This window comes from Lottia gigantea, assembly GCF_000327385.1.
Source record: "Lottia gigantea unplaced genomic scaffold LOTGIsca_21, whole genome shotgun sequence".
Taxonomy (NCBI): Eukaryota; Metazoa; Mollusca; class Gastropoda; family Lottiidae; genus Lottia; species Lottia gigantea.
Window position 1 is genome coordinate 3334002 of NW_008708458.1, and position 27513 is coordinate 3361514.

At 36.7% G+C, this 27513-nt stretch overlaps 3 protein-coding genes across 3 annotated transcripts in view; 1 reads left to right on the forward strand and 2 right to left on the reverse strand.

The window, feature by feature from the left end:
* Positions 1–386: 386 nt before the first annotated feature.
* LOTGIDRAFT_231772 (hypothetical protein) lies at positions 387–2136 on the reverse strand (the record flags this gene model as incomplete). The annotated part of the gene is made up of 2 exons (XM_009054264.1): positions 1182–2136; positions 387–914 (listed from the first exon to the last, which is right to left on the reverse strand). The coding sequence occupies exons 1-2, from the start codon at positions 2082–2084 to the stop codon at positions 387–389; spliced, it is 1431 nt and encodes a 476-aa protein (XP_009052512.1). The 5' UTR covers positions 2085–2136.
* Positions 2137–9240: 7104 nt separating this feature from the next.
* LOTGIDRAFT_96553 (hypothetical protein) lies at positions 9241–9900 on the forward strand (the record flags this gene model as incomplete). The annotated part of the gene is made up of 1 exon (XM_009054045.1): positions 9241–9900. A coding segment is annotated over one exon (660 nt), but the record flags the coding sequence as incomplete, so codon positions are not given.
* A 7006-nt stretch (positions 9901–16906) lies between these two features.
* Positions 16907–27513, reverse strand: part of LOTGIDRAFT_115607 (hypothetical protein) — a gene marked incomplete at both ends in the record, with an annotated part of 17836 nt that continues 7229 nt past the window's right edge. Inside the window, 3 exons of the mRNA XM_009054265.1 lie at positions 16907–17858; positions 18602–18851; positions 20078–20290. Of these exons, the coding sequence (XP_009052513.1) occupies positions 16907–17858; positions 18602–18851; positions 20078–20290 (1415 nt within the window). The remainder of the gene's footprint in view (positions 17859–18601; positions 18852–20077; positions 20291–27513) is intronic.

A 27513-nucleotide genomic window follows, 5' to 3' on the forward strand; every position in this document is an offset into this window, starting at 1 on the left:
TAAAAGATGGGTTTTTGATTAATTGGTGTTTCTAATGATTTATCATGTATTCTTAATCATATCAGTATGTTCTTATTGCATATAAGTAAAAGTTTTAACCAATCATAAATGTCCATGTATGTACAGTCTGGATAAACAAAGATAGACTTTTGACCTTTCTTGATCGGTCACTCATTGAAATTCTGCTGGTAATTCTCTTCTAATTAATCAACATTTCAAGTCATTAGAACACATCTACTTTCTATTCATATAAGAATTTTCATTTTCATTTTCATAAATAAAAATAAGGGAATCAATCTTGAAGCTATTTTCGTCGTTTCATTTTCATTTTTAGGCAACTGAAATATTTTCGAGGGCAACTGAAATCGTGTCACTAGTGACATAGCTTATTGTGAGCATCTGAAATAGATATCAGATCTTGTATTTGGATCAACACGAATATTCGCCGATGTCGGGTTATCGATACATTGCCCTGCTATTGTGATATTATCGAAGAACCAATTCTGGAGTCTACCTCCAGAAGACCCTCTAAGTTCATTGTATAGCATCGTAGTCTCAGGCTGCGACTCGATAGACCATCTGTTTAGGTGAAAATTAGTCAGCGTACCAGTCGCCATTGGTTCCAAAACGAAATAGAATATTCTTGGACATTGACCTTCTACTCTAACGTCTGAAATAGTCACATTGGTGACACTGAAAAATTTAGTTCTCCGACCCACATTCAATATTGCATTGTTTGGTGATAGCCCACAGTTTTGATTCTTGAACGTACACCAATCTGTGTGTATGACGTCTATATCGCTTATTGAAATGTCCCTCGCTCTTCTCTGTACCCACCAGCCGAATTGGAAGACGGCACCATTCTGGGATTGCCAAATTACACAACGTCGAACTATCAGTCCGGTATTGTAGGCCTGGAAGAGATATATGGGTATGTTCAATTGTAATAAATTCACCACACATAGTTACGTGCGAAATGTTGTTTGGTAAAATCGAAAGCACCTCTTGACTTTTGATGTGATTGAATGTTAAACATCTTGCCGGGCCAAATGCCTACCACTATAGAGCAATAACTCATTGCTAAAATCAGAGGCTTATTTCGTTGATCCGAAAAGTAACATGTAATTAAAAGTACAATATTATGGTCAGTGCCTTTCCCTTTCAAAAAAGTAAGAAATTACCTTAATAGAATCATCGTTATCATGAAAGAATGAATCCTCTATCAGTCCATGAGGTCCAAGCGCTGCACCGGCAGAGTGGTGCGTCCAAGCAGCAACTGTTTTGATGTTTCTTAATACATTAAAAGAACTCAGTCCTCTGTAGAAAAAATTCATCGGATCGACCATCGTGATGCCTTCTACTGTGTGATTGCTTCCTTCATCAGTATCTACTAGAGCCCAAGGAAATCGTCGATCTTTGAATTCGTACTTTGATCCCGACAATATTCCTCGACCACTTATAGTGACAGACTGTCCTCTCGAAGTCTTAAAACCGCCGTGAACGACAGCACCGGGAGCTAGATACACATGTCGTATATTGGGTCTCAGTTCGAGTGGGCCATGCAGATTGTATACGCCAGATTCATAATATATAACATTCGGGTCCGTACGGTCTGGGACATTCGTTTCTTGAGGATTGGCGAAGATCAGGAGCTTATCCACTATATCCGAATGCAGGCCTCCGTAATCATAATCAAATTCAACTGAGATCTTCTGTGTGTTAGATGTCATTTCAAAAGATGCTGCTTTCTCCCCTGTTTTCGAACAAGTAATTCCATAACTCTTTGGGCGTACCAGGCACTCATTAAAATCTCTGTTGGTTACTACAATTACAAGAACCGGACATTCAGTGAATCCAAATGATGACCAGGACAAGGTTCTGTCAGGTCTTACTCTATAGTCTTGTCCCACGCGGTTATTGGAATGACTGATGTATACAAAACTGTCTTGAAATGCTTCTGAACCTTGTTTAATCTGGACAGAGAATTTATCTGATGCTATATAGCCTGTAGCTACCGGGTAGACTATAAGTTCTGCTGTACCCAACACTATTTGTTGAAAAAGTAGAATTAAAGCAACCAGCATGTTGATCAAGTAGGTATGCTCAATTAGCAAATCAGAGTCAAAGTGAAGAAGCTGCACATGTAGTCTTAAATTTCTAATAAGACAACGATTACGGTTGGATGGTAGATGACAAATTGACGTTCGCTTCCAGTGGATCCTGATATCGCAAACTAGATAGTTGGTGGTTGTCGTAGTAGTTGATTCACTCCTATCCTTGCTATTTATACTGTCACGTGTTAAATGATATTGTATCACTAATTAATCAGATGATTACGTGATAGTTCGAACCATATGCTTTTATCAGAATATAAAGCTCAACGTACAAAGTATTATTCTTGTTGATAAATTATTTTTTTTACGGTTATCACTAAGAGGTCAATTGATATTTTGGGAATTCAACACAGTTCATTTTTCGTTTCGTTATCCTCACTTCCGCGACTTCTATAGGAGTAGAAATGACCACAACTGGCTTCCATAGTTCTCATTTCGTTTCGTTGTCAAAAATAATCATGTTGAATTATTTAATCACGTCGTGACATGTCAGAATGTTAGATGTGATGTTTGTTAATTATGGAAGCCGACTGCTGCCATTTCCAGAGGCAAAACATGAAGAAGGTGAGAAAGTTATGAAAAATGGTTTAAAGTGGATTATTCCACCTTTGTATCATTTTTTTAAACCATTTTTTCTTCCCCTGTTCCTCCCTTTCTCGATTTCTCGTGTTTTTCATTGCTTTCTTATACTTACATTGCCAAAATTCCTCAGTTTTGCTTTACCCTTGAAGGAAAGTCCAGAGAAGAGTCATTACGTTTAAGATTAGATGACCAAATACTTTTCGACGTGATAAATTGAAAAATCTGAGACTAATCAATTAGCGTTTCTGAATTCGATCACAAATTCAACTCTGTCCTCTGTAAGTCTTGACGGTGTGATTGACTGCCGTTTGATCGGTCTGTTACTCAAACAAATTCAGATCTCCACTTATAACAACTGATTAAGGAGCAGTGGCGTTTCTAAGAACTTTAGGTGAGGGGGCCGAGCCAGCCTCTTTTCTTGGAGGGGGTGGGTAGGGGAAGGCTCGGTAGCTACAAGAGGGCAAAAGGGGGTGGGGTACAAAAAATAGGGATTGCCCCCCTCCCCTCCACCCAAGAAAAATATGACAATCGACAATTCCATTATTGCAACTAAAACAATACACCATTGCCCCTCCAGATTACATGCCCCTAAGAACAATTAAGTTTGAAAGCTAAAAGGAAGAGTCGTTTTTCCTTGAGACTCTACAATTTATTGATAAGACATAAATATAAATATATAGATTATTACAATATTTAAACATTTACCAATTAATCCAGAACATACACTCTAGTTCTTTCTTCAGTTGATCTTGAGCATTAAGTTATTCCTATTTCTTGAATCATTTAACGTCATCTTTTATCTTGGTACAAGGCTCTCTAGAAGGTCTTTGGATTCTGAATAAAGAGCATCTGCGTGTACCTCAATAAATGTCTTCCTTCTTGAAGAGGACACAAGCCCTATTTGTACTGGTACTATACAAACAATAACGCTGCAAAATATAGTTCGGGAAAGTTCAGGAAATATATAGTCTGGATTGAAGTGGGTGGATATTTTGATCTTAAACAAGAAATAAGAGACGGAAAGAGAACACTTTGACAAGTTTCCGATGGTTAAATGGATGACCAATAAAAGCAATTAAAAATTCAATATACACTTAGTGCAGTTCCTGATAGTATTATTGCGGTTTTCTGATTGGATAAAACTCTTATTAAAAGAGCTCTCCCAAAAAGTCGTTGACATCAATTTCTGCGATAATGTTTCATCCTCTAACCTAGATTTGATGTGTTTATCTTGATTTATGACATCACAAGGGGTGGTTCTGGAATCAGATTGTGAAGCGTTCATATGTAGATAATTTTCATGTAACAATAGTATAATTGTTGGTTAATTGAGTCCATATTGAGTGAGAGATGACACCCTTTAGTAATTAAGACAGCTTAAGAGATTATCTGTGTACTACAAGAGTCCCAGTGTTAGTTCCGTGGTTTTCATGTCATGTACATGACGTCTGACTGAAAATTGAAATGGTGTACATAAATGTCCCCGAGACACAATCCAAAGTTTTTTTTAGAGGCCCCATTTTCTTAATCCCTTTAAAATCAAGAGATACACCAGATACACCACAATAAATACGCATTATTCAGTTCCTTTTAAAGACTAACAACGAGGCTATGCAGTGTACAATGAGTATAGTCAATGATCGGATTATACATAGAAACAATGTATATGTATAATTGATTTACAGCGAAGTCCATGACTTAAAACCAGATAGCCGCAGTGGCTCAGTGTTATAGACACTTGCTCGCTAACCTGAAGGTCTAGGGTTCAATACCAGCATGGGTCGAGATACTACCTTCGGATTTTTCAACCCGGTCCCCCCTGTCAGTGATGCAGGTAAGAGGGGAATAAAGTGTCTAGTCGTTCGAAGGAGACAATAAATCGAGGCCCTGTGTAATACAGTGTGTACCTTCGACAGATGTAAATCGAAAAAGAGCCGCTGTACTGGCAAAATTTCATGGCGTTGCCCGTCCCCACACAGTGAATAATATAGGACGTAAAACTCAATTCATTTCATTTTTATGACTTTTTTCATCTGGGGTGAGATCTTTAAAACATAACATTTGTAGGGAATTAGGTCAAATGGAAGCGACTGAAAGTAAAACACCCAATAGCTGTATTTAAGCAGATTGACATTGTCCAGACACTAAATTAGAACGTAAAGTTCCGAAAGCTTTCATCTCCAATAACCGAATAAAACAGAGAATTCCTTTTATGTCCAATTGTACTATTGAAAGAAAACCAATTATTCTAATGTGATTTGTATTCCTTATTTTAAGATAAGATTTATATACATACGAGAGCACTAATAAACATGGAAGGACATATTATTTATTAGTTGGTACAGAGTGGAATGAGGTATGTCAAGGGTTAAAGGTTATATTAATGTTAAGAAACAACAGCTTATATATAATCCTTGTAAGAGATTTAGAATCACAGCACATTAAGAAAAAACAGTTTTATGGATAAAGACTTCTATTTATTATTTAAACACAACGTTTCATTACACATACAGGTAACGTTCTCAAGTGATGATTAACCATAAAAGAAAANTAAGTAGTTATAGGTTTTTTACGGTTAATCATCACTTGAGAACGTTACCTGTATGTGTAATGAAACGTTGTGTTTAAAAAATAAATAGAAGTCTTTATCCATAAAACTGTTGTTTCTTATTGTGCTGTGATACTTCTAAATGTCTTTTTAGGATTGTATATAAACGTTTATGTAACACACTAGCTATCTTCACAATGTCACAATTACGACCTTCGGCTTATACCTTCACTTCAATTACCACCTTTCTTGTATCACTGAAGTTCATAAATGCTGTGATTTGATTCGATTGTACGCTAGCAAATACAGTCAACCGGAGCCATGGACAAAAGGCATGACAATACTAAGCCATAATGTCTTTCTGTCGAGTGCTGTGATTGGCTGTATTCTGGCGAACAATCCAATCATTCCGTGATACAAGAAAGGAAAGGAGTCAATGTTTAAGCGGAAGGTAAGCTGATGATTACTGCTAAGTGTAGTGTCACAAATAAAGAGATCTGCAAGATAAAAAAATAAGCTGAAGTTCGTGATAACAGAGTTAGTATTGAACTTTGAACATAGACATTCTAACGGTGATGAAAAATAACCATTTTAACAATACAAGTCTTCTTGCCAACAGTTCTCGAAGACAGGGGAGGAAGAAAATAAGGTTCTGAAAAGATAAAAAGGGGATCGATATAAAGGGATTCCAATATTTATTCAGCTGGTATAATTTCCGGCAGAAATGGGAGTCAGGGAGGTTAATTTCTGGTCAGGCATATATACTTAGGTCTCTTTTCAAAAATGGGTTGAAAATAGGAACCTCGTAACGCCTTGAACCCAACCATGTATGTTCCAATGTACTGGATGTTAATTTTTAATTATCAACACAGTATTCCGTTAAATAACTGTTCCAATCATCTGATTGGTCAATCACTGTAATCTTATTTAAATTGTGTTATATTAGCGTTATATATAGCAAAAAGACTGGACTATCCCAGATAAACCTGGACTGTTATATCGATGGTCCAGAACTTATTAATTATAATTGCCATCGTAACGTTAGTTTAGGTTTTCATTCGGATAAGAGTGAACAATGTAACATTATCCCTAGATTTATTGTCTGATAAATTATCGTAACATAAAAAAAATTGACGTTTGATTTCAGAAAAAATAATTTGTGATCTTAAAGGGATACTACGTCTTAGAATGAACATGAAATTTGAGAATTTTAAACTTCCCCAATAAGAGCATATATTCATCTGTGGATATACCTGGTGTCATAAATAACATAACAGGAACCTTAGATAATCCGATAAATCCAAAAAAACTAATAAAATTAAAAATTCAATTAACTATTGAAAAACGCTTAATATCAAGATTAAGCGTTTTTCAATAATTACTTTTATGAATTTTCCAATTTTCCAGATTTTACAGGGATTCTGTTGTATCTTTATTACACTGGGTAAGTTCACTGATGAATATTAACCATTCTTGAGAATTAAATTTTATGTTTCATTCTAAGACGTAGTATCACTTTAAAAGGATTGTAAAGAGATTCCTAAAATTTTTGTGTGTATTGGGGACACCGATAGTATCAATTTGCATCATTCCAATTTTCAGTCAGACTTCTAAAATCTTTGATTGATTGCATTATCTATCATGCAATGCAATCAAATCGCTGCAAAAAATGTGGCTATTGAAGTCAAGGTTTTAGACGCAGTTAATTATAACTTGACATTGTGAAGATGTCCTCAACTATACCTCTCTGTTTTCTTCACCCTAGACTTCTGATATTAGAAAATGTCGCATGAACTACTTTATGTCAAATGAAGTGAATACACTTGTATAGGACATCTTTTATCCCTTTGTTCCCTGGACTAGAACTGAGGTCGCTCTGCACTTCAGGTGCTATTGGAAATACAAGGAGTTTGACGACCTATTGTTCTGTACCATTTTGAATTTCGTCGTAAATCATTTAAGTGAATTTTCTTGATAAAAATCTTGTCTTCTAGGAGGCGGAATAGGGAAAATGATAAGGCAAGAACAATGCGAAATAGTCAACAATAGAGAACAATACTTCCAAGTAAAGAACTTTATCAATATTACATACTACACTGTCTCGTCCCTTGAGTGTAACAGCACAAAGGTTGTTCTGTTTTATCGCAGCAAAATATGTACATGTATAAATTTCATATTTTTATGTCGTTATGCTGATATCGATGTTATTGCAATGTCGTCCCATCCTAAAGCACATGGTAAATCGTCATTGTTAAGCGTATTATAGACTTAGTTGCTACAAAAAATGACTTATGCCTTTCAGAACAGTCAATAAACATTATATTCTATTATTACAGTTGCTATGAATGCAAATAAATATTTTCTTGGAAACATTAAGTGGGCGGGCGGGGTACAGAAAGGCTGTAAACATTATGGCTTTGTATTCACATCCTTTCTGTCGAGGTCTCTGATTGGCTGTATTCGTATTACAATCCAATCAATTCATCGTATTCCATAATACAAGAATAGTGGCTATTGTAGTCAAGGTATAAGTAGGAAGTTTAGAATAAATGACATTGTGAAGTTGTGGATGCATTAGACACATTATCGTTGGTGAGGAAGTCGATTGAGATCACGAGGGTATTTGGGCCAGTGTAAAGTGTCGCCTCATCAACAGCATCATGTGATGCATCCATGCAACGGCTTTTGACAATCTAAAATGAAATGACTGGATTTTTCCGTCCTACTTTTCGACGGGCCCCAAATCCATACGACTAGACACTAAATCCATTTCAGTAGCTCCGGCCTACATCACCGACTGGAGGAAACCGAGTTAAAACATCCGACCTATTACGCTATCCAATAACATTATCTAGAATACAGTTTTGTATTTTAGCGGATGTTTATGATTGGCAACATTTGACAATTCCCATATAAATCTCAATCAATTTTCACAGAATTCAACCAAATCAATTTATTTCTCAAATCACCAGTTTCCGATATTCATGTATCCACATTACATAACAATAAAATAATATCAATTGCAAGCATTTATTCGGTTTTAAAAACTTTATTTTAACGCGATGTAATTTAATGGAATGTTTTCCTATCAACTGATATTACATTTCTTAAAGGGATTGTAAAGAGGTTTTCTAGAATTTTTATGAGTATGGGGAACACGGTTGGAATCGATTTGCACCATTCCAATTTTCAGTCAGACGTCTGTGGCTCTTGCAATTTCACTAAAACTAAGCGTTTTATGACGTCACTAATCGCAAAAGCTGTTAATGTTATATTAGATCCTTTGCGATAGTGACGTCACAATACCCATAGTTTTAATGGAATTGCAAGAGCCACAGATGTCTGATTGAAAATTGGATGTTGCAAATCGATTCCATCAGTATCCTGATACGCGTTCGAAACTTGGGAAAAACTCTTTACAATCCCTTTAAGAAGCTATAGCACGAGCTCTTTAAAAAATTCAGAAAAGCTCGTTTCTCATTTTAATCAGCTTTCTTTGTATGTTATAATATAGCCAATAAACATTATTGAGATATAGCCTAGTATCAATATAATTGCTTTTCACAAAATAGACATCAATTTCTTGGTGTCACTTTTTCGAATGATAATTTGAATACCAATCTTTCTGAACTCAAAGGCGAACAGACGTCGGAATTTCGTTCTGAAACTTAATGAAATTTAGCTCTATCCGTTGGAAAAGCAAATAATTAGATGGCCAAGTCTCTTTTACCAAGGATTCTCCGAAATTTAGGTTTTGAATATGTTATACAGATTACATTATGCTGAATATGTGCCTAAATGTGTATGCCTAACTGAATTTTTGCCTAAATCACTGTGCCTTTCTGACAGAGTGCCAAAGGAGTGTGCCTAAAATCTTAACGACTTGCGCTTGAAATAATTTGTGCTAAAATGGCAGAGAATCAAAGACGTTAGGACGTCAAACCTCATTCATTTCATCTCTCTCTATAATATATATATATTTTTTTCATTTCAGGTAAAATTGTACCGTATTTAGAACATCTGGTACTTCACGCTTCAACTTTGATTATTCTAGTCATCACCTGGGAAAGATACTTCGCTATCTGTCGACCATTACGTAACTGTAATAAACCCCGCCCATTTCTCCTTATAAGTATAATGTGGGTGGTAGCTGTGATTACGTCACTACCGTTCGTATTTATGACGCATCTTTTGGAAGAAGTTTTTATTGATGGGACGCCATGTTTTGTGTGTAAGACCATTATTAACGAATATTGGCACTTCTTCTACATATCTGCCATGTTTGTTGTTTATTTTGTAGTGCCTCTGGGCGTATTAACGTTAATGTATGGCGGAATAATCCGGAAGTTGTATTCAGACTCAGTTAAATTAAAAGATCAAATTGGATCTTCAGAATTTTATCGACTACGTTCCCGGAAGCAGGTCGTGCGCATGCTTATCAGCCTCATAGTGTATTTCTTTGTAGCCTTATTACCACTAAGGGTAGTGATAATTTGGCAGATTTCGTCGCCGTCTGAAACAATCGATCAGCTAGGAATGGAGTCGTATTATAATATCATGTGGTTTGCACGGATAATGATGTACACAAACAGTGCTGGTAATCCTATCATCTATAGTTTATTCTCATCAAAATTCAAAATGGCGTTCAAAAGAATTTTACGTATTTATAAACCAGACGATCCTGCACTTCGTAAGTTTTCGTTGTCAGCAAGGTATACCTGTTTCCGATCGACAGCAACTAGTTCTAATGATATCAAACTCACGGATATTCGCTTGAAACCGGGCACTGTAAGCAACGGACTTAAATGTAGTCCGTCTCCGCTCAGTAACGATGCGAGGTTTGATCCGAGTCAGGTTAACGGAAACAGCTATCTGCAAGTGAATCGTTTAAGCATGTAATAAGTGGACAATTTAGGGATCAGACCAATCGTTACCTCGTTAGGGATCAATATAAGATGTTTAGAGGTCCAATATCGTGTTCAAGGGATTGCAGACAAGACATATTCAATCACCTTTTCGCGCCAGTGCTCAGTAAATAGTAGATAAACTGTCCAACGATAAGTGGTCCAATATCAGTTTAAAATGAAGCAAACAGGTGACTACAAGGTGTGGTTTGAATGATATATGCGACAGTGACGTCATAATTCGGACGTTTTCTGGAATTACAGGAACCACTGCAGGTTAATTTGTATAGAGATGAGACACTATAACCTTATTGAATTCCTTTCATATGGATTACTGATTACCAAATGTACCACTCTTCTGACCAACTGTAATCCACTTGAGCCCTTGTTATTTCGTGATGAGATCAGACTCGATCAATTTAAGCCTTCAAAGTAGTCTATAGTTAAGCCATACTGGACATTATCTCGGCTTATGATACCCATGTACGGTATAAGTGTTTGGGACAGCGAGGTCAATTCTAGTGAAGTACATAATAGAGCTTTGGATATAATTCTGACTGTTTACACGAATAAAATTCGTAATAGGTCTAGAAAACGGTATGCCTCAAAGCATGAAAGCCCATATTGCAATTCGCTAGTCATTACTTTAAAAATAAACTGTTTAGAGCAATACAGCTGAGATCCTGGCAGGCTGTCTCATGAGAGAATGTTTGTGCCGGCATACACCTAACAAACACGATCACTCAGTAGCATTCTGGACTCGTAAACAGTAGCATACTTCATCACAATGCTGGACTGTCTTTATTGCAATTCTCGACTGCTCAATCTTGGAGGAATGAGACCAACATGAATGGAATTGTATAACTGTCAAAGTAAAAGCTTACTCGATGCCTTGAAACTCCTGACCTGATCCATCAACGTAGGTTAATGCAGGCTTCACTCCCCGTATACTGGTAACAAGCTATGCTACCTACAATATCTTTGAATTATTCCCATTCACTAACTCTGTTAGTTTACAGTTTGAACTAATGTCAATATGAATATCAAATAAACAATATAACAATCTTAGTTTTCCATTTTCCAGGTGTGGATCAATCCAATTAAAACTAGATTGCAAATTCGTTTGATTTTTTTCCATGATATATTTCGTCTCCCTCGTTAAACCTCTGTCTCACAGGAAAGAAATCTATACTGTGCTGCTACGGCGAAATTTAGTTCTGTGGGTTAAAGTCGCCATAAACGATGTATGAGCGTAAAGAAAATGCAAGGCATCCTACGGTGGTCACTATTTTGTACTTAGGTTTCAATTGGATTGGGTGTCGATAGAAGTTTTCTACCAAAGGCCCGCCCCAATGATTTATTTTTATCCAACCAAAGCGTGTCATGTAAAACCCGTTTCTTGATAAAAAAAATAAGAAATTATGCAAAATTATTGCAAAACCCTAAGAGGTTGTCATATTGCTCTACTTTAGATTTCGATATCTCACAATTTCAGAAGAGGGAGAAACCCTTGGGTCTTACATGACACGCTTTGGTTGGTTAAAATATTACCTTGGGGACAAACCTTTGGTAGAAAACTTGTTAGATTACCACGGATACCAAAATTATCAGAAAACGAAAAAAGATATGAAAATATAACAAGGTTTTTAATTTGATATACGAGGTATGGTGTCTTGTCTGGCATATTGGCATAATTGACTATCAGAAAGGAACCGAGATCTGAAACGCTTCCTAACATAGTTAACTAACGTAGTTGATTTTCCGTACCATCATTGTCATTATTCGACTTAGTTAAACTGTTAAAATGTCATCTTTCTCAGGGATGTGATTCGGATGACATGAACAGGACATAAATGGCAATACAACCCAGTGTTGGTGTCAGCTCGTACTGACATTGACAGGCTGACAATAGTACAACAGCTTACTATAATCTCTGCAATGAGCTGACAATAGTACAATAGCAGGCAGACCTCTTCAATGAGCTGACAATAGAACAACAACAGGTAAACTTCTGCAATGAGCTGACAATAGTACAACAACAGACAAACCTCTGCAATGAGCAGTAGTAAATCAGGCCAGCGCCTGTATTAATCTGGTAATAGGCCAACCTCGGAGTAAAATAACAATAGTTTATGAGCCTATTAAGCCAAAAGAAGAATTATACTAGATCATACATGGCGAGAGCAATATTCCACGGCAAATGTCAAACACATCTCATGCTGCCAACGTATATATTTGAATGTCCAATCCTCATGAGGGCAGCTGGACTAGAAATCGGGTTAATTTTCCATATTTGAATTCATAATTCATATTAAATGAGAACTCCTACATCTTGCCCCAACACGTTGACTGTCTAAAAATTAGACTTCAAGCGCATAAGCAAAGATATACAAGTATACCCAAATAATAACTCATATTACAATTCAAAATAAAGGTTCTATAGCACAGTCGGTTAGAGCGTTGGTTCATTACACGACGTCATTTGCTTGGTTACGTCAATTCTCGATCGGCGTGTGATAGTCCGATGATCTTGAATAAGTCATCTTCCATCATAATTCCAGTCAACCCAGCTGTAAATGGATACGGATTTAACAGGGAAAGATCAATGCCAAGAGGTTTGACCAAGGACCAGCTGGTAGAAAAGTTAATTAACTATGAACTTAAGTTAATATCCTTGTAAAATATAGTTGTTTCTTACTTTATTTAGTTTCTTAACTCCCAAATCGTCGCCCCCGCTACGTTGGCGTATGGTAAATACAAGTAATATCATCAAAAGCTTTGATGCAGCTCTGAATATTGACTATGTCAACTCATTCTCTCGCTAATCAGCTAAATTTGAGAAGTCTCGTTAAATTCAGTCAATAAAATGATTTTTCTTCTGTAAATTCAATTAGCGAACCAATATTGACAAACGAAAATGATTAAATCACAATTTCACGAAACCCAATGTCACGTATTAATAAGAAACAGATACATCAGAAAAGATTATAGAAATATTTAGAGGACTCCCTTCTAGAAAATTACGATAGTTTTTTAATGTTATATTTTCACTGTCGCACTTTCACAATCTGATTTCTTGTTCTAATTGAATCATTTCCAAAGGCCTTTTGAAGATGATGAATTGTTGACTGCATCATTAAAGGAAAGATGGTTCCATATTTCTCTAGTCGACAGTTCCTACAAAATGACATGTTATGGAATGAACTTTGCGCCCCACCTTTCTGATAGAAACATTTAACGGACATTGGCATGATGTGTGCGAAGAAGGAAGATTTTAGATGAACAGTGGCATTAATATCCTTACCAACTGGTCTCGGGTTCAAAGCTCACCCGGTCAACAAATGAAGAAAAGTTAAGAAAACTAACTTTGAAATCGATTTTAGTGTTTGGAACGAAACAGATCGCAGCTTCAAAAAATATCTGTGAACAGATGGATGTCAAGGTTTTGACACGTTTTTAGTTTTTTTCTAAAATGGGTTCATGCTCCAGAGCTGTGTATGAATATTTGATCTCTTTGTACTGTAATTGGATACGAGATGACGCTTATTAAAGGGATTGTCAAGAGGTTTTCTAAATTTTTTATGTGTATCGGGGACACTAATAGCATCCATTATTACCATTCGAATTTTCAATCAGATATCTGTGGTTTCTGTAATTCCACCAAAACCAAGTGTTATGTGATATACATATTTTGTTATTAGTGTTGTCATAAAATTATTTATTTATGGAATTACAGTTCTATACAGGAACCACAGATGTCTAATTGAATATTCGAATGATGCAAATTGATGCTATCAGTGTCTCCGATACACCTAAAAAATTCAGAAAACATCTTTACAATCCCTTTAACACATTTTATTTCATGACGGTGTGGTTGACATTAGGATTTACCAACCTGAAGGGCGTAATATTTACTCAGGCTTACTGTCTGCCAAGGTAAAGAGCGAATTTTAAATCAAAGCCGGTATTCGTTTTAACTGTGGGTAGGTTTTCCCCATTCTATATTTCGGTAGACGCCTAATCTGTTATGAATTTGTCTACTTCTCGTGCATATATAGCGATTGGAATAGAAAACATCTTTGCATTCCCTTTTAGGAGTTTGCTTAAACTCTTTCCATACACGCCTATACTATTCCCGGGAGCCACAGCTTTACGATTGTTGGCGACGAACCTGGAGGTGGGGAATTCAATCCCGGATTAGATAGAGATAATACTTTCGGATTTTTCGACCCGGCTCCCCCTGTATATGATGTAGATCGGATGGATTGGCATGGAAAAAGCATCGCTCAGATGTGACCATAAACCGAGGCTCGATCCTTCGACAGTTAGAAATCGAGTAGGCTTTTCCCACTGTTCTGGCACAATTTTCCTCATTGTACACTGCATGTCTTTGACCGTATTCATTGTCTCATTAGGTGCAAACGAGTAGGGATTAAAAACCCATTTACTTCATGTCATTTGGACCGTGCCCGCGCCTGTTGGAAGTGTTTGGAATGAATTTGCACATCAAGGGAAATAACCATATTGTGTTTTTGAAGAATTAGAAGGACTCGGAACACCACTCCACCAGTCCTTTTGAAATTCCTGTTTTGGTTTAGATTTAGATCTTGATATCTGAATTACCAATCCTTTCCAGATTTTGGGAAATATAAACTGATGTATAGAAGCGGAATGTAAAGTGTAAAAATAGTCGTTTCCTGCACAAGCATATTACGTACCTGTGGGTGACTAGCTTTAGAAGTTTAGGTGATTTGCATATGCGTATGTACATACATAGTACGCATTGTGTCTCTGGGGATGAGTAATGATATATCGAAACTTCTGCCTCTATTCAAGCCTCTGATAGATATTTTTACTGTTGTCGGCTAGTGTAAAGACAGAAAATTAGGTCCTGTTTTGTGTCGATTTTCCGCTCCTCCTATCAGAAGCCGGAATAGAAGTAGATGTTTGAGACTAATATTGTTCTAGAGATCATCTGAGATCAAGTCCAAAAAATCTACCTGGAGATCCACTGTTGCACATGTTTGACCTTCCACAGCTCCTGGTTAGGGTCCAATTGGCCGTGTTGCTAAAACTGTTTATAAACGCTTTACCGTGTCCCAAGTAGCCTACCCTATTGTTATGTGTTTGTGAAAGAAAAACCTTGCTTATGTAACTTTTAATAAATAACACAATTTAAGTGTGCAATACACACCAACATTCTCTGCTGTCATGTAACATGACGCTGGTAGCTGATGGCTGATTGGCCCACTTATCTTACATCGCTACACACCTCTGAAAAAGAAAGCAAGCATATAATAGCATTTAGAGGGTGGGAAATCAATCCGAGTAGGTATAAGAATGAGGCGATGCATGTTTATGTCGAGGGGAGATGAGCGGATTTGAAATCTCTCAAAAAATTCGCTCATGTGCCCGCTTATGTGATTTTACGCCGGTAAGAAATACCAATTGCCAGCATCAAAAATATTATATATTTTCGCTCGTCTGCCCGTGTCCGGCGTATTTTGTCGAGCGATCGGTATTTCTTAAACCAATCTGACTTGCTGTTGAACAATTCTCCCTAAAATATTGCCGTGTGCTTTTCTGCACCGTGTTGGCTAATGAAGACATGCAAGGCGCATGAAGAAAATTCTGCCAGGACAGCGAGGTTATCGTACTTTTTTTTCTATATTGTCGAGGGATCTTTAACGTGCACAACCTGTTGCACACGGGAAGTTAGATATTTAAACATGTTTAGAATAAATGCATTCAGATTCACGCTTGAGTGAAGTAACGTACATAAATATTCGAAATGAAAATAATATCAAGATGTAATTTACGATGAGTGCGTATTTTTAACAATAACTAATAAATCTTTATAAAAGCCTGTGGGTCGGATATTGAAACGCGCACTTGCAAAATTATGACGTCATTCTCGACCCAAGAATACCTCAATCACATAGGCTTGACAATAGTTTTAAATATTGCGAAAACATAAAAGTTACTAGTAATATCCTCGGGTTATTATTTCCTTTTAAAACTAATGGGGCTGATTTATTATGTCGTTTAGTGACCAAGATTGATCATGAAAGTTTAAAGGATTTATTGGCCCCATAAACCTTCAAAATGAAATATAAATATTTAAGAATTAAAAAAAATATCTATAAATGTAACAACACTCATTCATAGTTTAATTCAGTTTCTGTTACACTATAATTTCACCTGTGCCCACTTCTCTAACCAATCCATATGCAATATTGTATCCAACTAGCAGGGATGGGGAGTTATGGGGGGGTAATCCACTTAGCGTGGTAAGGTATTGAATATTGGCGTCAAGAGATGATGCGTAAAGGGTATCAAAACAACTCACTATAACTTCACATGTGACCACTTCTCTAACCAATTCATACGCAATATTGTATCCAACTAGCAGTGGTGTGAGGGATGGGGAGTTATGGGGTGTAATCTACTTAGCGTGGTGAGGGTTAGAATGTTGGCGTTCAATTGCCTTTACGGGTACACCTATTGTCAAGATATCCTAAATATTCAAACTCCGGACATTTACAGAGCTTCTTTTTACATTGTTTCGATATACCTTCTGATATCTATGTTCTGGAAATCCAGAAACATTGACTGACGCCACTATAACAAATATAATTTGATTTTCCAGAATCCCAGAAAACATAGATTGTAATTCGATTTACCCCTAACAACTTTAGATAGATAACCATCTGATCTAAGATAACTTCACCCCCCTGCCCAAAAGAAAAATAAGACTATTACCTTGGCCTGATAACCTGGTATGTTGCCGACATTCCCTTTGTGACGTGAGTGGATACATCACTAGTTATCAACCACTTCCCAGCATTATTGGCTTCCATTATAACAGATTCTGAGGTTCCTGGGTAGAGTTCCATGGCATCTGCTCGTTCGTTGTGTTCGCTGGGTCTGGTAAACGTATTTCCATTTACACGGACTGTTTTGAATGCTTCGTTATCTCCGATTGCATAGAAATTCCAGGCTACGGTTTCCTTTTCCAACATTGCCAATCCTTTTAGATTTCCATTCGATTCGCCATTGATACTAAACATTTTATTGCTTTCTTCGAAACTTGAATCCGATGGAAAATCAGTTCCAACTCTTCCTGGCGCCGAACTAAGAATATTGGCATCCAAAAACCAACTTTGATTTTCGTTAAATTTTTTGAAAAGTAAATGAAACTCTCGATTGACGTCTTGTCGCTGGCCATAAACATTGAGAGTGCCTTTTCGACAAATTTGCAGCGGACCGATCAGACCGGACTCTACGTCACGTATTTTATCAACGGCTGAATAATACAACCACGTGATACAATTAGGGTCTTTTGGTCCAGGACCAGCACTGGCGGGAACAGACCATTTGTAAATCTTGGCCTGGTCGAAAGCAACGCCAACGAGAGGTTGATACCTCTGCCCATCCTCGTAGAAGAATTCCTCGTTATCTTTATCAAGTTGTACTCCATGAGGCTGGATGGAAAACTTCCTCGTGCTGTTCACAAGATTTTTGAAGAAAATTTCAATATTTTCACCAACTTCTGCTTTAATCACTGGTCCTAAAATTCCAAGATGGCTGACATCGAAGCCTCGATTGATTTGTTGTTTAAAGGCAGTATCAGCAAATCCTCGGAACACTGCTTTCTTATAAACACTGCCTATATAACTTTGATCATTCTTTATGTAGGCATTGGCATCACTGTAACGATAGAATTTACAGGCTTACATAAATATAAATTTAAACATGTCAGTATCTTTCACTTTAACAGTACCCTCAACATGTATAATGCATGCTTGTGCTCGATATTAGTCCCTTAATTGTAGAATCACTATGACAATACAGAGTCACTAAGACAATACAGAGTCACTAAGACAATACAGAGTCACTAAGACAATACAGAATCAATACTCGCTAAAGAAATATATAAATGACTTGCCAGCCCGTTGCCAGACTTGAATGTTTGGAGGCGCAAAGATAAATAGTGTTTAGTTGCAGTAATGGAATTGGTCGGTCATCAAATTTTTTCTTGACGAGCCAGTCTAATTAAAATTAGACCTAACTTTACGCCTTCCCCAGTGCTGGCGTTTTGTGACGCGTATTTTCAGGAGCAATAGACTAGTTTATCAAGTCCACTGAAAGTGAAAATATAAAACACGCCTTTTCATTGGGTGTTCCCAATTGAGCCAGTTGGAATTGGCTGGTTAAAGCAAACGTCATCAGGTTAGGTCAAAAGGGTATATTTAACGGATGTTCAAGGCTCTGGTCGTTAGACCTCAATGTACTGTGAAGTGACTATAGTAAAAATAAAACGGGTCTGCTTTTGCAGATTGTTGGACTGGTATAATGAGGAAATGTGACTTATTCAGTTCCCATTTCCAGCTGGGTCGATTGAAATAATGAGGTGGATGACTTATTCAAGATTCATAAAATTAACAACTTACGCTCGAGGGTCATTCAAATCAACGCCGTTAAAAAGATCTCTTTCTTTGGCAGCATAATCCCAATCCACCTCTACAGCTCCTATAGCATAGCGCCTAGTTGGGCTATTAATCCCAGTTGGCGTTTGTGGCATTGCAGTTGGGGTAGGTCCGCGGGTGGAACCGAATGCTGGCGTACACGTATTAACACTGTAGCGCCCGGTCATGCCCATCAAATACTGTTCTTGGATTGTGGATACAATTCCCCATATTCCTGCAAAATATGTTCGAGAAAGGTCAGTTGTCTGACTGCGTGCACCTTTGAATGACAACATGCTTCAGGTTCCGTTTTTATATATCACACACCAAGATAATTTCAAGATTTGCACTGATGAAATATCATCCAATGCATTGATTATAAAAGGATATAGAAATGTTAAATAGAACTCGAGTTTGTGCTATCGTTGTGTTTTTTCAATATTTGGTTTTGCACCAAAATAGTAGCAGTCTACAATGAGACACTATTACCAATAGCGAGTTGCTACAAGGCTGTGGCGTTTCTCGGAAACAGGTGAGGTGGGAGGGGCGAACAAGGGCGACAGAATTTGTTAAGGAGGGCCACATGCCATTCTTTCACTATGTGAAATATATTTATATATAGCGGGTGTTTCGAAATTAGACTCCCACATCTTCCACAGCATAAACTAAGATAGATATGGACAAAACTAAAGTGTTTCAAAACTAGTAGTAAATTAAGTTTCTTTCTGAGTATTCAATATTTAGTGAGGGCTCCATCGAAATACTCTGTGTATTCACACATAATACCGACAGTGAATAAAAATACGATATTGCGGAAGTCAAACAGCGACGAAATCATACGTTACTAAATCCTATTATAATACCTGACTACTTTACGAGTCTCGATTCACAATTGTTCACCATGGCGTCACAATCGGCTATAAGATCATGATATCACTACTTATCTGCAGCACACCGAATTTCGTAACTACGAAATGTCGATATATTTCGTATGTAATAAAGATTTGACCCTTCTGCAGCCCCGTCGCCTGGAATAGATTGGTGCTGGGGCCCAGATTTTGCTCTCAGAAAATTTGAAGAATTAAAGGCCCAGAGAACTCATTTCTGACAATTTTGAAATACCAAAAACTTATCTAATTCTATATCTTTTTGATTTTGTTCAAATACACTAAATGGATCAATCTCTGCTTAACTGAAGGTTTTGGTTTTCTTGGGCTTAATTCTGACTTACTGGGGCCCAGCCCCCACAGACCCACCCTAACGAAGGGACTGCCATCCTTTGCCTTAGGAGTTACTTTTCAGCGAAATTTATTTTCCAAAGAAATTTCCGAATGTATTATTTCTGTAGTATTGTATTAGTGTGAAGCGACTTTCTTGCTAAATAAAACCACATACGGAGGGAGTTTCTTCACTGTCAATTTCTAGTTAACAATCATATTCAAATATGATACCAAATCTTACCTAAGGCTTCCGGTTTCATGGTCATGGTTTTAGTCATACCAGAAATCAATCCAACAGTATCTCTCGTTATTTTTCTTTCTTCTAATCTATTGCCATGGAAATGTACAGAAACATCCTCGTCGCTATTTCCTAGCGTCATCATGTATAGTATCACATTTTCTCCTTGACACATGGCCAGCATTGGTAAATTACCATAAGAATACCCGTTGATACCTAAATGAAATTGACATTTCATATTAATATCGTCTCATCTGAATTTAGGTTACAGAATCTGTGAATAACTGGATTGCTAGCAACTGAAGAGATCGTGTGTAGCATCACATAACATTTTTTCAACATGTTCAGCAGTGGTAAATTACCATGGTAAGGCGATGACACCTCAATGAAATACATTCAAGTAAATTCATTATATAACTTTTATGTTTTGGTATTGGGTGATTGAAGTCGATCTTACAAATGACAGAATCTGATAATAAATATATTGAAAACAACTGACGAAATCTTGGGACTTAAATGAGCATTGGCTTTGTCTCCTCTTGTTCTACTTTGTTATACTAAAAACATGTGATTTTGTCCTTGACCTAGGCATTTCCGCGGAATCTGAGTCTATTTGAGAGTATAAACTGTGTCTTACACACAGTTAAGCATATCTAAGTTAGCATGTTAAATTTGTTGAGAGCAGAATCTATACATACGACCTTAATATTATACAATTTATAATATATGGTTAGCTTGACATGAGGTTTGGGTGTAATATTTCCTTAAAGGGGAACAGTCGGCATTTTTGGGGATTGATTTGGGTCTTTACTGTGTTTTAATAGTCTTAAGAAGTACTAAAACGCACGAAAATCGCACAATCCCTTCAAATATGCCTGCCTCAAACTAGAAATTTCACTGTCTATTTCTATATATGTGTTTTCCATATATGGCACAGTCTCAATTTTCAAACGTGAATAATTATGGACACACGCGGATTTGAAGTCTCAAATTTCGACGATGAGCTGTGAACACTATTACTGATTATGTAAGCTAAACTGATTATGTAAGCTAAAACAATCTGTTTCTGAAACTAAAGTATGAACGGATAGTGAAGGTGCTCCTTTAAGCCTACATGACAAGGTGAAGAGCGTTATAAAAACTAGCTTTAAGGTTTTCCCTATATGGGTAGACATAATTTGAATTCGTCTACCTCGTTTATGTATAATTGCACGGTGAATATAATGCGCTATCAAGGGAAGAGAGATACAGATTGCAGATATTTCATGGTATCAGATAACTTTTAAACCATTTAAAGGGATTGTAAGATGGTTTTCTGTATAGATCAATTTGCACCATTCCACTATTCAGTCGGACGTCTGTGGTTCCCGCACTTCCATGAACACTATGTGTTTGATTGCGTCACTAATCGCAAAGAGATTAAGTGATAAAGCATATTTTGTGATTAATGGCTATAAGTTATTGTGGAATTGCAGGAACCACAGACGTCTGATCGAAAATTTGAATGGTGCAAATTGGTGTTATCAGTGTCCCCGATACACATACAAAATTTAGAAAACCTCTTTACAATCTCTTTAAGAATGATCGTGTTAATTTCATGCCTGAACTATTCTGTGAAGTCTTTGTTTCTAAATGTTATTTAATCCACTTATGATAATCCAATCTAACCGATTGTTTAAGACAATAATTTGGTATAGGTTTGTTACTGTTTAAGGTCTTGTGTATAAGCCAGATATATTACTAGTCAAACTAATCAAAATGTATTGCGTTTCTGAGGCAACAGATTATAATTTGAATTTATAAAATCGACTATCATAAAAAGCATTAATTTCTCATTTTGGAGCAAAATCTATGGTTTCCCGTGAATAAGGTAAGATGATATGACTATACAGATTTTAGCATCGAGAGTAGACAAAGAAGGTCTGTCTTATTCTGACCATAGGAACAGTTCTTTGTGGTAATCAGCAACGATGTTCGCTTTATGGATCTGGCCTATCGGATATTTGTTAAAAACGCAGCGTGAAACATTAAAATCAATGAAAATATCAATGAAATTTTTTATTACAAAAATTATTTAGTAAAAACAAATCGATATCGTATTATAAGTTATTATAAGTTGTCAGTTATTTCACCATCGTTAGTTTACATGGAATTTGTTGGTTTAACAACGCCTTCGGTCAGAAAAATGAGCGTCCTTTTGATGAAAAACATTAAATTTCACATATTTTTCTTCCTAAGAATATTTTCTAACGAATTTATCGTCGATATTTTCAATTCATAGCTTTTATAGTAATGCAATTTATTTTCACTGATTTTACTGAAAATCACATTATCCTTAGTTTAGTTATGAAGGCGCACTCGGGTTATTGTTCCCAAAAAACGAAATCCATGGACGTATCGTTATACATAGCTGTAGATGGACAGACGAACAGAGGTGACAGCGATAAATTTCCTAATTTTCAAGTGGGGTGTAATATGGTTAATAAACGATTGAATGAGCATGTTTCTTATCATTTTAATGGTTTGTAACCAAAATATACATTATGAAATAGAATACAAGTCCCCTTATCAACCCGGATATATAAGCTTGAAAAGGGTATTACTTGCAATCGCTTTTCGGAGAAATCGCAGTTATAATAACGACAGTGACAAGTTAAGGAAGAAGGACTTCTTTTACAGTAAGTTGATTTTTAATTGAAAATTGTCTGAGGATACTTTGAAACTTTTCGAATTAGTAATCTATAATATTGTACCAAATATGTGACAAAGTGAAAATGCTAAATTCTGAGACTTTTTGAGTAAACCTGTCTCACGACGGTCAAATATTTGGAGAATTCTTCTTTGCAATGAAAGAAAAAGCTTCCAAGCCGTTGACTCTCTGGTATCTGATCGAATTGGCGGACTACTGTCGAGGCTGAATTTTGGAGCGTCTGAAAGGGTTCAATTACATTAAACGAAACCAAAATATTAAAATAAAATAATAAATAGAAAAGTAAATAAATAAATGTGGAAAAGTAACTTGGATTTATTTATTAAATAACCAAAATTTAATTATAAGAGTTATATGAAGTCATTATGTCGTAAGTATATCACCTTTTTCTCCATCAACAGTCTGAAAATGTTGAATTAATTTGAATCTTCATTCTTTTATGAAAAAGAAGTTCTCTACATTTTGTACATGTATTGGGATAGCATCAAGTTGCACCATTCCAATTTTCGATCAGATGTCTGTGATTCCCGCAATTCAACTGAAACTGAGTGTTTAATGACGTCACTTATCGTCATATATTTTTGTATCACATATTAAGACCCTTCGCGATTAGTGTTGACTTTAATGGGATTTTAATGTTTCATTTCCTGTCCCTTATCTAACATTAGTCTTATCACTGAATAGCCTTGGTTTAGATGTATAGTGTACAAAGCAATAATAAAATATTTTCACTTTTAAAATAGTGCTCAATACACCAATTGAAGGGCAATATAGAAATACCACTGTTAAAATAGTGCTCAATACATCAATTGTAGAGCAATATAGAAATACCACTGTTAAAATAGTGCTCAATACATCAATTGTAGAGCGATATAGAAATACCACTGTTAAAATAGTGCTCAATACATCAATTGTAGAGCAATATAGAAATACCACTGTTAAAATAGTGCTTAATAATCAATTGAAGAGCTATATAGAAATACCACCAATTGTTTGTAGTGTGATAAAGAAATATTAAAAACAAAACATAAAAAAGGAAAAAAAAGGTTCTGTTTTAATATTTCTAGTCTAAAACGTTGTCTGTATAAGTATTTGTATATCCACGTAATTCTGGTTGTATACACCTATCTACGGAGCCCCTAAGGCGCAATTGTAAACATATTTATTTATTATTTCGTTTAAACGAAATAATAAATAAATATGTTTACAATTGCGACTTAGGGGCTCCGTACCTATCTGTTACAAATTTCAAGTATATTATCCGTTGATTAATTTGGAAAAAAGCATTTTTATGACTCAAACCTCCTTTTTGATTTCAGAATGGAAGGTGCATGGGCAATACTAAATAAATTTGCATCCAGAAGTAAAGTTCACGATGACGATTATATAGATCAACTTAGTCATTTTTTAACGCCATTATTACTGATTGTGGCGGCTTCGGCAACGTATCTGAAACAATATATGGGAGACCCCATCCACTGCTGGACGCCTGCCCAGTATAAAAGCGACCATTTCCAGCCTTATGTAGACAGCTACTGTTTCATCACGGACATGTATAATGTACCCATGGTAGGAGCGCTTCCAAATGCAGACGAAGAAAAAGAGTTGGTTGGATTTTATCGATGGGTATCCATTTTGCTCCTGTTGCAAGCCTTGATGTTCAAACTGCCTAATCTAATATGGATGTCTTGGAAGGGTTTTTCTGGTGAGTGTACTTTGGTTTTTTAATGGGTCCTATGAAGTTTTTGGCTGTCGTATGCTTCTCAGATCGGGTCGTAGCATATATTTAAATTAATCTAACGGGCGGTGTGATTTCCTTTTCAAAGATTATGACATCATTATCATAATAACCACTTGGCTTGTCTGACTGCAATAGTGAAGTCATTCGGTCATCTGAAATTTCAGAAACCACATATCTTTGATGGTAAATCAGTGGCGTTCTGTCTCATATCATATGGAATCCCAAGACTGAACTCTCCAAACAAATGACATCATCAAATTCATAGCCTTCTTTCCTACTTGGCTACAACCTTCCTCCAAAAGTATTGAAACTGATCGCATTAACCAGAAATCTAACAAGCAGAAACCTCCTGGGTGGCGCTTGATCGGTGAGTTCTGAACAGGTTCTGTCTGTTCCAATTCTGGCCTCAAAATTCAAATCTGTTTCTCCACCATTTTGAAAACTGTCTACATCTACTATTTTTCGGCACACATGGAACACGTTCTGAACCCTGTAACATCTCGCTTTATTGAACTTGCGATTGATTCCATGAATCCCGAACGTACTCACCAATCGAGCGCACCCTTGTTTATATCAGGCTTGGATCCAGATAGAATAATGAAAATAGTTGAAGAATTAGAAATTGGAAAAGAAATGGAGGAATACAGCGAAGAACAGCCCATCAATCCAACGATAGAAGAAAATGGTGCTAATGATACACCCTTTGTTGATGATAAAGCACCAAAGGTAAGGTGATATATGTTGTCCGATAGGTGAACCGGCATGTGGGCTTGGCAGGTTCGGTTTCAGAAACGTGGAAATGGCAATGAAATGAATTGAAAAATGGAAATTCATGGCTTCTTATATATGCGTTTGTAAACGGATAAGCTTTTAAAACAAAACTATGTTTTACGTCCTACTTTTCTGCACCTTGCGATGGTCAACACCATGCAGTGTGCAGTGAGAAAATATATACTAGGAAAGTGGGAGAACGCACAACCCATTCGATTTCTCAACTACCTTTGTATTATACATATATTGTATTCTTGTCACTAAAGTTTGAAATAAACTAAATATCAAGCCTACCCCGGACAGTGATATGCAGTGGCGGAGCCAAGGTTTACTCCGAGGGGGTGGGGGAGCGAAATATCAAAGATAGACCGAATTTTAAACCTAGTTTTTTAATCTAAAACCTTGCTTTCGGGTCTATGAGGGGGGGGGGGGGGTGGCCCCTCTGCATCGCCCCTTGGATTCGCCACTGGTGATATGGGGTCTTTGTTCGTGCCGCCGTGAGCTGTGAATTACGTAGAGGGGTATTTATGCATTTTCAGGCCGTTAATTTATTAGAGGATACTGCCTCCTGCAACTTTAATCAAAACGCTAAACACACGTCGGATTTGTCAAAAAATCGGGATTTTGCATAATGTAATTAGAGTTTGAGGGACATGGTGGATACCAGACCACATCGTTAACTACTGCCTCCTACGTCTAAATTATGTATGATTTTTTTTATATATTTCAGAAGAAAAAAGACGACAAGGATGAACACAGAATGACGTCATTGGCACGTTTCATCCACAGACATCTGGCACATTGTAGCACGAGAGGCAATGGCTGTGGTCCATTCCAAAGACTAAACTGCATGAAATATTCAGGAAATTTTGTGTCCATTTTGTTCTGTTTCAACAAACTGCTGTACATGACAGTGATTCTGGCCCAATTCTTTCTATTGTCCAGTTTTCTGGATATGGATTTCTTTAGTTATGGTATAAAGGTTTCTCAATTAGCTTCAAATTGGCAAGATTGGGAAGATTTGGAAATTTTTCCACGGGTAGCTTGGTGTGACTTCGAAATCCGTCAACTTCAAAATGTCCTGCCCTTTACAGTCCAATGTGTCTTACCAATGAACATTTTCATCGAAAAGATTTATGCTCTTCAATGGTTTTGGTTTATTTTCTTGCTAATATTTACCATTATTGGTGTTATAAAAGCTTTTCGACAACGATTATTCTACGGACCACGGTATAAATTTGTAAGAAAATTTTTCACGATTGGTTTCAACGGTTACATGTGGCCTCCACCAAAATCAAATGAGGCTTTAGGCGACGAGGCTACTCCAAGGGAGAAAATTCAACATTTATCAGAGAGTGAGAGAAAAAGGGTTACCAAACTTGTACTGGAAAAACGTTTCATAAACAGTTTTGTGACAAACTATCTAAAGGCGGACGGTGTGTTTATTTTGTCTATGCTGCACGAAAGTTCCAGTCCTACAGCGACAGTGGACATCCTGTTCCGGCTGCTGGAGTACTATCTAGACACAAAAGATGTTATTTGATCTTGTGGTGGCAGGTTGCAGTGTCGTAACTCTTTAGACAGTCTAATTAAAATTAACCAAATATGGGTTACATTAAAATCAAAGATAATAAAATAACCGAAACGAAAGTCTGGTAATAAGGTTCTCGAAAGCGCTGCCACAGGCAGTTCTTACTTTGAGGAGGATTCGAACCCGAGGGCACCTAATCACCTAGCAGACGACAGTCCAACAAGCTACCCAATGAGCTATTCCACTGCCACAAAAAGACAGTATTCCAACCCAGCGGTAGAGGGAAGTATTGAAGTTTACACAGTTTGAAAGTTGTTAACCCCTCCATATAGCAAGCACGGGCAAGGATACGAGAGCCTCTCGAAATTTTATTTAGACTGTATTTAGGCGAGCGTAACGACTCTACATAATTCATGCTGAGGGATCTGGGTCATCACCTTTTCCTTAAATACATATCATCTTTATATTGAATTTGTCTGCTTTGTTTTTTTGTTTTGTTTTTTTGTTTGTTTGTTCCGTATTTGTAATTATTACATGTACATCGTAACGTCTTACTGTCCGACCACAAAGTGTTTAGATTTGCATTTCAAGGATCTTCAATGAATTGAAATATCAACCCAAAAGAACGGTATAGAGTCTTAGACTGCCTTTGATTGTATGAAATTGCGACTGACGAAGAACTGATT